Source organism: Podarcis gaigeae (assembly GCF_964106915.1).
Source record: "Podarcis gaigeae genome assembly, chromosome: 9".
Lineage (NCBI taxonomy): Eukaryota > Metazoa > Chordata > Lepidosauria > Squamata > Lacertidae > Podarcis > Podarcis gaigeae.
In genome coordinates, this window is record NC_139685.1 from 51,792,965 (window position 1) to 51,806,102 (window position 13,138).

General features: G+C 46.9%; 1 protein-coding gene across 2 annotated transcripts; it reads right to left on the bottom strand.

Annotated features, from left to right (window-relative positions):
- Positions 1-516: 516 nt before the first annotated feature.
- Positions 517-6,598, bottom strand: LOC310853062 (dynein light chain roadblock-type 2). Of its 2 annotated transcripts, none has more exons than XM_083757231.1 (4): positions 6,447-6,598; positions 3,524-3,599; positions 1,724-1,891; positions 517-784 (listed from the first exon to the last, which is right to left on the bottom strand). In XM_083757231.1, the coding sequence occupies exons 1-4, from the start codon at positions 6,447-6,449 to the stop codon at positions 741-743; spliced, it is 291 nt and encodes a 96-aa protein (XP_083613357.1). In that variant the 5' UTR covers positions 6,450-6,598; the 3' UTR covers positions 517-740. The 2 variants fall into 2 exon arrangements, with proteins under 2 accessions (XP_083613357.1, XP_083613356.1); XM_083757230.1 differs by lacking the exon at positions 6,447-6,598 and adding an exon at positions 6,185-6,352.
- Positions 6,599-13,138: the final 6,540 nt, after the last annotated feature.

Here is a 13,138-nt window from a genome sequence, read left to right on the forward strand (position 1 = left end):
TTGCAGCCTTGGTTCAGAACTCGTGGTCCCTGTCATATTTCCAGTAGTTTGTTTTGCATTTCATTTCTATCTGTAAACTACTGATAAACGTTTATTTCATACAGGCATCCGAAACATTGTGAGCCACTGCACAAAGAGTAACTGCAGACATTAATGAATAAGGAAAAGCATGTTTAGCTCTATCAGAAAAAAAACCCACTGGGTGCTCTGCCATTCTAAGGAGTTCACTATATTCTTGAATTCACTTACTTTGGGCACAATCAATCTGAAGTTGGAAAACTTGAGCATATGTTTAACAATCAATCCCACTGAAATCAAAGGGACTTAATAATCCTGTTTAACGTCAGCTGAAATGCAACCATTATTTAATTCTGCATTCCCTGCTTCTGACTGTTTACATGAAAATGGCTTTGAGAGCTGTTTTTATTAGAGTTCCAGCCGTAGCCTTAGCTCTGTGCTTCATTATTTGAAAAGATTTATTTAATTTTAGAACACATGTCCCAATCAATGTTAACACATGTTTTAACATTTAGGTTTATTGTCCTTTAAGCAGTTAGACACACATTTTCATTAATTCAGTTACAAATACAATGCATTTGCACACGTGAGAGAATTTAGTTTGCAAACTTCCTGACAAGTTACTGGAAAAGTTTCTTAGTGGTATGCTACAACATTGTATATCTGTAGTAAACGTTATTTTAAAATTGTAGCACAGTTCCCATAAAATTGGTGTGGTTGGTCTATTCGCAAGGATTTTGGATAACGATCAGAAGATATTCCTTATCTGTGGAAAAAGATAAGAAACAATGAAAGTGATGGCAAATGCTTACAGATTGTTCTCTATTTCGGCAATTCCTTATTTTTACAATATACATTTCAAAATAGTTCTATAAGCCAAATATTTTCATAGTTATAATGTTTTGTTGTATTTGGTGAATCCTTTCCCCAATATTGATTGTTAACTATTTTGCGGGATTGATCTTGGGCAAAATAATAAAGACCACTGCTTGTGCCCACTTAGTAGACAAAATGAAACACTTCAAAAAATAACAACAGCCATTGTTTATCAAATATCATCTTGATGTACAAACACAAGTACTAAAAGCTAAAGGCACATCTGTCCCATGTAAGATTGGTGGTTTGGGAGTCATTTGTCACCAACAATAAGTAGCTGCAGTTTTATGTGCTAATTGGCCAAATCCAGCTTTGGAAAAATGGTTGTTCCTCACACCTAGGAAATAATCTTATACCAGATCTAACAATTTTCTCATCTAGTCAGGCACAGCAATCAGCTATAGTCCGGCCTTGCCACACAACATGATAGATAAATGCTGGGCCCTCTCTATTTAAGCCTGGGGTGCCCAAACTTTTTTCAAAGAGGGCCAGATATGATGAAGTGAACATGCACGAGGGCCGAACAAAATTGTTGAGCTTTTTTAGGATTGAAGTTGCTGAGCTTTTTTTAATCCCAGGACATATACTGCTGTGAGGGCCAGATTAAATTGACTGGTGGGCTGGATTGGGCACCAAAACGGATTTTGGACATGCCTGATTTATGCAATTATAGGATCTGAAGGCAAGCACATCCCTTATGCTTTTATCTTCCTAACTGAAACAGGAAGACTGATGCTTAACAGCAGCATTGGAGCAATGAAAGGGACCTCAAAAGCTACCCACACAGCAGTAAAAGCAGTATTTTCTTTTGGAAGACAAAATATATTACCTGGGGCAACCATGATTTCATGTTTCTTTGATCTAATCCTGAGAAAGGTCAGATCATTCTGGGGATCGATATCTCTCACTGTGCTTTTTGCTTTCATCGTGAGCTGATGAAGGAGACCTGCGTATTGTACTGTGGTTGAGTTGTCGAGAGTGGTTCTGATTGGGATGCCTGAAAAGGAAGTCATTTGCTGCTTTAGGATTAAACAGGGCAACATCAGAACCAAACTGCATCTGAGGTTAAGGACACTTCTGAAAAACCTATTTTTATTCTGGAGAAAGAACAGCCAATCAGCAACTGTTACAGGTGAGGAGAGACAATTAAACCATAAATAGGAATCTGTTCCCTCCTTTTGCTGCCCTGTATCAGAGACTGGGAAGAAAAAGAAGAGACGCCTAGTTGGGAAGCTGCCAGACTCTACTACATGCATTTTAATGAGATTTCAGTAGCCTATGAGATAAAAGTTGTAGACCAAGATTGTCAGGCTGTAATCAAAATTACTTGGGCAAACTCTATAAAAAAGAGTTTTCAACAATCTTCTCCATGCAGCTTGATATCCACTTCTGCTTAAACTGAATAACTATTACCAATGCTTACCAGCCAAAATAGGTATGTTTTACCTCCACTGCCAGAGGAATTATGCTTTTAAATATTAGTTTCTGAGAATCACAACCAGAGGGTGTGCTATTGTACTCAGGTCCTGCTTACAAGCTTCCCACAGGCATCTAGTTGGCCACTGTGAGAACAGGATGCTAGACTAGAAGGGTTATTTGCCTAATCCAGCAGGTTGCTCTTATGCCCTTACAGACCCTCCAAGTGTCCATATTTTCCAGGGCAGTCCAAGATTTTCAGAAGCCACCCTGGTTTCTGATTTGATCCCAGAATGCCCCACTTTTCCTTAGGACGTCCCTATTTTCATCTGAGAAATGTTGGAGGGTATGAAGTTACGCAACTCCTGAGCCAAGGAAATAACTATATAACCTTTAGAAGACATCTGAAGGAAGTTATTTAATGTTTAATGGGTGGTGTATGTATAAATAAATAAATAAATAAATAATGGAATAGGAAGGCCCTATTTTCATTGGAGAAATGTTGGAGTGTATGCCCTTATGTTCATTAGGTAGAGACATCTGGAGATACTGTAAAACCTACTACTGGAGTAGGCACATGAATCTTTCCTCAAGAATCTCAGTATTTTGGGTAACTAGACAAATAGCTACAAAAATAATAAATGGTCACAGACACTTGAGATCATTAGAGTAGTTACATACTGGGTGAAACCCCAACTTCCAGTAAATGGGAATGCTGCCACCAATTTCAAAAAAACATAATTTTATCCAGTGCTTTTATATATATATATGTGTGTGTGTGTGTGTGTGTGTTGGTACTCCCCATGAAGTTGTTAAAGTAAGTGCCACACTTTTAACATTGGTGGAAAGGGAAGTGCCGGCACTGTGTTTCCCCTTTAGTACCCCCAGAAAAAAGCACTGGTTTTATCCACTGTGTTAAAGTGGCAAAAGTGTCTTTAAAAATATAGCATTTGTGAACTTGAAGAAAATGCTGAGGCCTCACACACAAATCACAAAGTACCCATCAGCCTCTTGATATCAAATAAACTATTCACACTGATGACTTCTTCAGATTAAAAGAAACCAGTTCTCAGCTTTGAATTCAAATTGTAAATTAGAATAGCCAACTTAGCTTAAAGGAGATTTCGAATAGCAAAAGAAAAATTCCAAGAAGCATCTTTTTGTACAAAGCGTTGAGTGTACTTCTGAGAGCACCCAAAAGGCAGATCTTTACCTTCTGCATTTACGACAATAGTTCCAATAACTCCTTTATGTGACTGGATCCTCTTTAAAGTTTCTTCTACCTCTGCCTGCAAAAGAAGCAAAATCACTGTAACAAAATGTGAGCACTAGCCCATAAAATTTTGGCAGCAGCCAATATTTCTAACCAATTTGGTCTCCAGCTCCAGAACATGGGATAAAAGGTAAAGGTAAAGGTACCCCTGCCCGTACGGGCCAGTCTTGACAGACTCTGGGGTTGTGCGCCCATCTCACTTAAGAGGCCAAGGGCCAGCGCTGTCCGGAGACACTTCCGGGTCACGTGGCCAGCGTGACATCGCTGCTCTGGCGAGCCAGAGCCGCACACGGAAACGCCGTTTACCTTCCCGCTGGTAAGCGGTCCCTATTTATCTACTTGCACCCGAAGGTGCTTTTGAACTGCTAGGTTGGCAGGCGCTGGGACCGAGCAGCGGGAGCGCACCCCGCCGCAGGGATTCGAACCGCCGACCTTTCGATCGGCAAGTCCTAGGCGCTGAGGCTTTAACCCACAGCGCCACCTGCATCCCAGAACATGGGATAGTATCCCACTAAATCAAAATCAGAGCAGACCCACTGAAATTAATGAAGTTAGTCATAACCATTAACTTCATTGGGTCTACTCTAGCACTGGATCCAGCTAGCTACTGAATTAACAGCAATGGATCACTTGTGGAGGGAGCCCTGTTGCAGAACAGCATCTGGAATTATGGCATCACGCTGAAGGCACTAGGGAACTTGGCTGCTCTGCATTAGTGGGGCAAGTCGGAAGGGACATGCTCTTAGTGAAGCAAGAGAGGTGCTATGTTAAAGGGTAGATGGTAAGATGGAGGCTTAAAATGCCATCTATATTTTTCTTTAAAACCCAGCATTAAGACGGCCACCTGCAGCACCCTCTACTCCTACATATAGTAGTCTGCTCATGTGGGGTTTCTTGCTACCAACACCCTGATAGCAATACTGAGAGCAGAAAGCCACACTCATGAGTTGATAAGAAACCAAATGGGTTTGCTCCTTACAATCCAAGTTAAACTCAAGTTTTGGTTGATTTACCCAGGCAAGAACCAGCATATAGTGGTACCTCAGGTTACATACACTTCAGGTTACAGATTCCGCTAACCCAGAAATATTACCTCAGGTTAAGAACTTTGCTTCAGGATGAGAACAGAAATCGCGCAGCAGTGGTGCGGCAGCAGCAGCGGGAGGCCCCATTAGCTACAGTGGTGCTTCAGGTTAAAAACAGTTTCAGGTTAAGAACGGACCTCCAGAATGAATTAAGTACTTAACCTGAGGTACCACTGTACCTGCTTACACAAATAACTTGTGTTCAATTTGCTCCTGGATGCAAAAAAATTACATGACTCATAGATAGAAGGATGGAACCCCCCCCCCCCATTAAGCAATGGTTCCACAAGATTTGGGAGAGAGTAGTCCTATAATAAGTAATCCATCAGGTCCAGGTTATATGACACTGTTCTTATTTATAATTTTCTGAAAGGCTGGATATCAACTGAGAAAAGTGCCAGCATGTTATAAAGCAGGCTTCCTCAACCTCGGCCCTCCAGATGTTTTGAGACTACAATTCCCATCATCCCTGACCACTGGTCCTGCTAGCTAGGGATCCTGGGAGTTGTAGGCCAAAAACATCTGGAGGGCCAAGTTTGAGGAAGCCTGTTATAAAGCAATGGTTATAACTGTAAAAGGGGATGCGGGTGGCGCTGTGGGTTAAACCACTGAGCCTAGGACTTGCCAAACAGAAGGTCGGTGGTTCAAATCCCTGCGATGGGGTGAGCTCCCGTTGCTCGGTCCCTGCTCCTGCCAACCTAGCAGTTCGAAAGCACGTCAAAGTGCAAGTAGATAAATAGGTACCGCTCTGGTGGGAAGGTAAACGGCATTTCCGTGCGCTGCTCTGGTTTGCCAAAAGTGACTTTGTCATGCTGGCCACATGACCCGGAAGCTGTACGCCGGCTCCCTCAGTCAGTAAAGCGAGATGAGTGCCGCAACCGCAGTCGGTCATGACTGGACCTAATGGTCAGGGGTCCTTTTACTTTTTTAATAACTGTAAAAGTCTAATCCAGTTCAGGAAAGATTTGTGGATGTGGGTGTTATCTATCTCTTATATCTGTAAGCCCCAAAGTAGCTTACAAGTTAAAGGCAATAAAAACAGCAAGAATAAAAACAATTATGTCAATTATTTTTTCGTCTTCCCTCCCAACCCCTCATACTTTTCAGTGAGCCTCAGAGCAGGGACTGTCTTGTGGTTGTTATCTGCAAGCCATGTTGAAAGCCTTATTTGGCTTAAAAGTGTTGTTGTTTGTCCTTCTATGCAACTATTAAAAAGCTGGATAAGCCCCGCCCTCATTGTTTGCACTCCGCCATCCTAACAAGAAAACCTACCTGCCCTGTTCTTCACTCTACATCAGGTCACTGGTCCATCTAATACAGTGTAGTTCACCCCCACCCGCTACTCCCGGTTTCCAGGCGGGGGACCAACAACTTTTCCCCACCTGGAGATGCCAGAGGCTGAACCTTGAGCCTTCTGCATGCTAAGCTGATGCTGTACCAGAGAGCTCAGGCCTTTCCCCTATATAGGAACCCAGATACCGAGTCAGACCATGGACACACGTAAGCTCAGTGTTACCTGCGCTGATCGGCAGCGGCTCTCCAAGGTACCTGACAGGAGCCTCTCCCAACCCTCCCTTGCGATGCCGTGGGGGGGGGGGGTAGGCGCCCTGCCACGGCCCTTCTCCTCCCACCTGCACACTCGCTTGAAATCTACCTTGGCTCCCCCCATTTCGCGGCCCCCCCCTTTCTCCCTACACATACAAACCCAGCAAGATCACGGCTTCCTCACCGCCCCCCCCCCCGAATCCCATCACGGCATAAGCTTTCCCTTCCCTCACCATGGCTCCGCTGGGAAAGCTCAAAGGCGGCAGCGCTTCAGCAGGCCTCCGTTGCTATGGTGCTCTGCCTGCAAGCGCAGGGCTGGGCGAGAGGAAGGGCCCGGAAGTGAGGGGGCGGGTCATAGAGAGCCGTCAGAGTTCTGCGCCTGCCTGTTTCAGCCTCCCTTTCGCTTGCTTTGCAAGGAGGGCAAACTGTGCTTATTTAGGGAGCAACGGAGCAGGAGCGGCGCGAGCTTCTTTTTGGAAAGGGAAATGTTTTAGCGCGCTGTTCTATTTCCCCCTTCCTTCCCTCCCCCCGCCTGCTTTCTCCTTTCCCTCACGGGGAGGAAAAACAGCCTATAAAATAGACTTGTTCTCCTCTCTCGCGCGCGATAAAGCCAACTTCCTTGCTAGGAAGCCTCCGTGAAAAAAAACAAAAACATAACACCTCCATTGGTTCCTCCAGTCGCATGAGCGGGAGAAGCGGGGCTCCTCCGTGGAGCTGCCTTGAGACTTCCCTTCCCTCTCCCGGATAGAGACGCTTGCTTAGAAGCTAAGAGGGGGTGGAAATTGCCATGCCTTTAAAGTCCCGTTTGCTCCATTCTCAGTGTTTGTCCTGCCTTCCCTTCCTCCCTTCTCTCTGTGTTGTCTGCCTCTACTATTTTCTCCTCCTCACCCTTGAACTCTTCTCATTTCTCCCCTCTTCCCTTTGCTTTTTCACACATCTGTTTCCCCAACCCTAAACATCATTTTTTGCTGCTGCTTCATTTTTCTTCCCTCGCACCCACCCCTACTGGCAGAAAAGGAAGGAGGGAGTGTTTTTGTTTTTATTTACTGGTTATGTTTATATTGTTGGTTTCCCCTAAATAGCTTCCATGTTCCCTCCACATTAAAAATGAAAAATAAAATAAAGGAGGCTTTATTTTATCTTTGATTGCTTGCCCCCCCCCAATAAAAAAGTAGGATTGGGGCTTTCAAGGGGCATCTTCTGTGTTGCAATAGGGGTTAATGGAGGGGAAAGATTTAATGGGCTGTCTTATGCTCTCTTAACTTGAGGCTACTTGAGTTGATGTACTTCCATTGCAGGGGTTAGACTAGATGATCCTCTAAAGTCTCTTCCTAATCTGTGACCATCTCACAGTAGTCTCAAACTTCGCTTCCAACTCTGCCCTCAGCTTTCTATCTCTTTCTCTCCTCTTCTGGACTTCTCAAGACAGCAAAACAGCTTTTCTGCGCTGCTAAGATGTTTCCCATTTCCCCCCTTTAAAGCAGCTCCTTGGGCAAAAAACTACACACTTTCAGAAGTTAGAAGAATAATAATTTGGATTTGATATCCTGCTTTATCACTACCCTAAGGAGTCTCAAAGCAGCTAACAACCTCCTTTCCCTTCCTCCCCCACAACAAACACTCTGTGAGGTGAGTGGGGCTGAGAGACTTCAGAGAAGTGTGACTGGCCCAAGGTCACCCAGCAGCTGCATGTGGAGGAGCGGAGACGCGAACCCGGTTCCCCAGATTACGAGTCTATCGCTCTTAACCACTACACTACACCACACTGCCTCCAAAATGGGAGACAGCTCTGTCAAGGTTTGAGGCAAAACACTGGATGGGATAGAAGGGATGGGACGGAGGGGGAGCTTCTGACAAGACACTGCAACCCTCACCCAATCTATTCGGAAGTGAATCCCATTCACTTCAGTGGGACTCACTGCCACTAGGATTCTAGGTTTTGCAAAGAAGATAGGAAGTGGGGAAAGCAAACCAGGGAGGCAGTGAAGAAAGAAAAATGGGGGAGACACTAAGACTGAAGTAGCCCGTGTGTGTGTGTGTGTGTTGGCTCTTGTGGATTTCATGACAGCTGAAACTGCCATCCCGAGTGAAGGTGGAAGAAGCAGGGGACCAAACAGCTAGTGAAGGGTGAGTATTAGGCATCTGAAGTCACAGTGCAAGCCTAGCCATGTTTACTAGGAAGCGGGGGGGGGGGGGTAACATGACATCTGGGTAACTGAGTTACCTTACCTTAAATAAATTAAATTATATACAGGGTCAGTCCTTTAAAAGAGGCCCCGTGGATATAGAGTACACATGTTCTATGGGGCCTCTTTTAAAAGACTCACCCTGTATATTGTATGGAACAGATATACACCCAATGCCCAAGACAAAAATCCACCTGTATCTCTCTATTCAATAAAGTTGTGGGCATTTCTTACCCAGATCATTGTCTGCTTGTGTTTATTAATCACATCTTATATTTAGCCACTGCCCGGGGTGTGGTTTTGTGCCACTACAACTGGGCCCAGAATCAATCAATATCTATCTATCTCTCATCTTGTGGTAAGTTTCCCCATCTTTTTCCAGAAAAAAGCACTGCTTGAAACTTGCCTTGAAGCCTCCCTTTTTCTCTTACAATGGCAATGGCACCCACCTGAGAGGGGCTGGAACTGAGTTCTGGCAAGTTCCAGCTACAGAAAAGCACTGCCCAAATCTCCAGCAACCATTTTTTGGTATTGCTAGGCTTAGCAACAATATCCATCTGTGTGTGTGTGTGTGTGCCTGTCAATATAAAATATCAATCCAATTCAAAACATAAAACCCAAAATATACTTAAAAGCTGTTATGTAAATCATTGCTGATGGCAACTTAGGGTCCATTCCACCATTTTTGAGATGAGAGAGTCAATGTGACTTTGGTGATAAATGCTGGTTAAGTTTCTTTTGAGAATATTGGTCTTGGGGTAATTTTAAGCTGTCAGAATAAACAGCAGATCCAGCCCAGTTTCTTTTCTTTTTTTATTAAGGGTTTTTTAATTACAATATGAATAAACAAACAAAAATATTACATATCATGACATATTTTCTTATCTCCTTTGGACTTCCTCACATCTCCCGCTCCTGCGTTCCAGATTATAGAAAATTTAACCAGCAATTTATCACCTTGCTTGCCCCAATATGGCGCCGAGGTAAGACGCGCTCTCCGGTGCTCCTTGGATAATTGGACTTCTTTTAATCTTCTTTTAATCTTTTATATTTTATCTTAACTGACCCAGTCAGTTTATAATTGCTGCAGCCGCATGCTATAGAAACTCTCTGAGAGACTTGGCCCTGCTCCAGACTGCCCGTTGTTTCTTTCTTATCAGCGGGCCAGCCTCGGCTGCTAAAAGAGATAAGAACGCCATTATCTTAATTGTGTGTCAAGTGTTTGCTATTTTAAGAATCATATAATCCCTGGCCCGAGGAAAGTATGGGTCAGAAAAAACGCTTGAGAGACTTTGACGAGCCCCTATCATCCCCCAAACCAAAACTATCAAGGTTGCTGCCACATCGGAATAGAGGAGGGAGTGACCATGCCGAGCATTGCCTTGCAGTGGAAACCCGAAATCGCTTCTGTCAGGGGTTCAGAAGGAGAGACACAGGAGGGGGAGCAAATGGAGAGTGAGGAGGAGGAGTACGAGGGGGGCGCAGGCAGTGACAGTGGCCAGAGTTATTCCACAAGCCTCTCTAGCGAATCGGAGGACTCACAGAAGGGAGCGCCGGTGGCCAGAGCAAGGGAGATTCCAAGGGAGAAACCTCAAGAGGGAGGGGCCAGCGGGGAGTCCCTGAACAGCAGCTGGAGATCAGGGCCAGCGTCTCCACCAGAGCGCAGTGGGGAGGGGGAGTCCCAGGAGTCGGGACCAGTGTCCTCACCACCAGAGGGAGGAGAGGAGTCAGGTTTGGCAACACCCACATCAGGAAGCGGGGAAACGGTCAGAAGGAAAGTCACCGGCTGGGCGCGCGTGCCAAGTTCAAATGTACAGGAGCGCGGCACAGCGGGGAGCCCGGGAAGGGAGCCAGGTCCTAAAGCCCGCCGGAGGGAGGGGCAAGACTCAGGAGGCTCCGCGTCAGAGGAGTCCAGGAAGGAGGGAACCCCAGAGGGCAGAAGGACCCAACGCAGGAAAGAGCAGCGCAAGAGGTGGAGCCGGGCTAGAATCTTAAACTGGTGTGGGTGGAGCAGTGAGTCAGAGGGGACTTAGCCGGTCTAGCGTTAAGACGTGGGCCTGCGCGCCCAGAGCTTGGAAATGGAAACCAAACTTCAATAAAGACTTTTGTATATAATATCCACTGGGCGTTGGTCCTCTGTGAGCTGGGACCTAGCGGCAGTCCTGACAGTAAGTCCCCTCTCTTTTTTCACCAATTTTGCAACCTCGTGGAGTGCGGGAAAGCAGCGAGGGGTGAAGATTGGTGCTTCGCGAGCTCACGAAAAACAGGGAAATGACTACCGAAGAGAGGATAGCGAGTTTGCAAAACGCAGTGACGCAGTTGACTGCAGAAATTGCGGCTTCCAGAAAGAAAGAACAGGAAGCAGCTGCTGCCTGCCAGGATCTGCGAACCAGGTTAGAAGTGCTAAGTACACAGAGGCTACCGGCCACCAGACCAGAAGGGATTGGGCTGGGAAACAGAGAAGGGAGCCTGGTGTCTCACTTCAATGGGGACCTGCAGGAGTATCCTAACTTCAGAGCAGATGTAATTTATGCATTGCAGCTGCTTGACAAAGACTTTAAAAATGAGGAAGAGAGAGTGGGATTTATTATTTCGCATTTACGGGGGGAGGCAAAATCGTGGCTGCGCAATCTATGGAGAGACAAGGATCCAGCCCTCCAAAATGCGACTGCCTTCATTAAAGTGATGGATGCGTGTTTTTTATCTGAGATTGATGTGGATATCGCTAGGAGGGAGATTCACGGACTAAGACAAGGTAAAGCCACTGTGAGGCAATATCATTCACGTTTTTTCGGATTGGTGAATGTACTAGCCTGGGAGAAAGAATCGCCTGCCGTCAGAGACCTGTTCTGGGAGGGGTTGAGCGGAGCTGTGAAAGACGAGATCGCAAGGGGGGGAAGACCCCAAACCACCAAGGACGTGGTGGAACGGGCACTCTCCATTGGGGTTCGGTTGGAAGGACGCCCTTGGGGCAAGGAGGAAGGGCATTTGGGACGCACGCCAGCGAGAGGACTGCCTCCCTTCCCCAAGGAGGCGGCGCGCGCTCGATCCATGCCTCCGCTGGGAGGGGGAGAGGAGCCGATGGAGATAGGTGGTGCTAAGGCTCACTCCACAGTCGGAGCCCTAACTCCGGGAGCAGTCAAGATGAAGCCTCCTAGAGGAACCAGGAAGTGCTACATTTGCGACAGTGCTCAGCATATGGCAAAAGAGTGTCCCCAGCGGTTTCACAAGCATACTGCAGCCGCAGCGACAGTAACAGACGCAATTCAGCAGAGGGAGTCGCAGCAGGAAAACTCCACTGTCTGGCTGGAGATGGCGTCTCTGGGGGCCAGCCAGACAAGTCAGTGAAGCAATCCCCAGGGATCTTACAGCCCACCGACCCTCTCCCACCCAAACCAGTAGTGCAGCTCACCGCATCCCTTCAGCTCCCCAATGGGCTACTTGTGGAAATTCCCATCACCATCGACTCGGGGAGAAATGCAGATTTTATAGACATGCAGTTCATCCAGCAACATGGCATAGCCCTTCTGCCAGCGGCGGTACCTCTGAAAGTCGTCACAGTGGACGGCAGGGAGCTACTGGGAGGGCAAGTGCTACAGCAGACGCCGCCAATGGTGATGCGCATTGGAAACCACCGTGAGGTCATCAGCTTCAACGTCACCCGCCTGTCAGACACGCCCATAGTGTTGGGAATGAGTTGGCTGGATAGGCACAGCCCGGCATTAGCTTGGTACCAGCGGCAACTGACCTTCGGCTCCTCTTACTGCGCAGAACACTGCATCCTGGCGGACTTGGAAGATGAGGGGCACGAGGATGGACCACAGCTGAACTTGGGCATGTTGCAAGCGGTGCCTAACAAATACAAGGAGTTTTTGGAGGTCTTCTGCGAGAAAGAGGCGGATAAGCTGCCTCCCCACAGACCCTACGACTGCAAGATCGACCTCCTGCCCGGGGTGACGCTCCCAACGGGGAAACTGTACTCCATGTCTGAGGATGAATTGCAAGAGCTCAGGGAGTTCATAGATCACAACCTGAAGCGGGGATTCATCCGGGAGTCCAAGGCGGCAGGGGGCAGCCCTGTATTCTTTGTAAAGAAGCGGGACACGCCCCAAAAGAGGCTGGTCGTTGATTTCCGCTTCTTGAACCTTAAGACCAAGCCCTCAGCCTTCCCTATGCCCAAGATCGATGACCTGCTGGCGACGGTGAGGAAGGGTCGCATCTTTACCAAGTTGGATCTGCGCGGAGCGTACAATCTCATTCGCGTACGGGAAGGCGACGAGTGGAAAACAACCATGTTTACGCCGCTGGGCACTTATGAATACAGAGTTATGCCTTTTGGATTAAAAAATGGTTCCCACTGCTTTCAAGCCTTCATGCATCATGTCTTGGCAGGTCTCCTCTACAAGAAGTGCGTCTGCTTCCTGGATGACATCCTAATCTTCTCGGAATCGCCGGAGGCTCACGAGAGAGATGTTAGGGAAGTTCTGCAGAGGCTGCGGGAGCACAGGCTGTACGCCAAGCTGGAGAAGTGCCAGTTCGACAAGACGGAGGTGGATTTCATGGGCTACAAACTGTCCGACAAGGGACTGGCTATGGACGGTGCCAAGGTACGTGCAGTACTGGACTGGAAGAACCCACGCAATAGGAAGGAAGTACAGAGGTTTGTCGGTTTTGCCAACTTTTATCGCAAGTTCATCAAGGGTTTCGCCATGCAGACAGCGGCCATCACCGACACCCTC

Coding starts and splice junctions, on each gene's coding strand:
- LOC310853062 (XM_083757230.1), bottom strand. CDS start 6,337: ATGGGGGGAGCCAAGGTAGATTTCAAGCGAGTGTGCAGGTGGGAGGAG. Junction 1,892..3,523: donor TATTGTCGTAAATGCAGAAG/GTAAAGATCTGC, acceptor CTTCCTTTTCAG/GCATCCCAATCAGAACCACT. Junction 785..1,723: donor TGAAATCATGGTTGCCCCAG/GTAATATATTTT, acceptor CTTTTTCCACAG/ATAAGGAATATCTTCTGATC.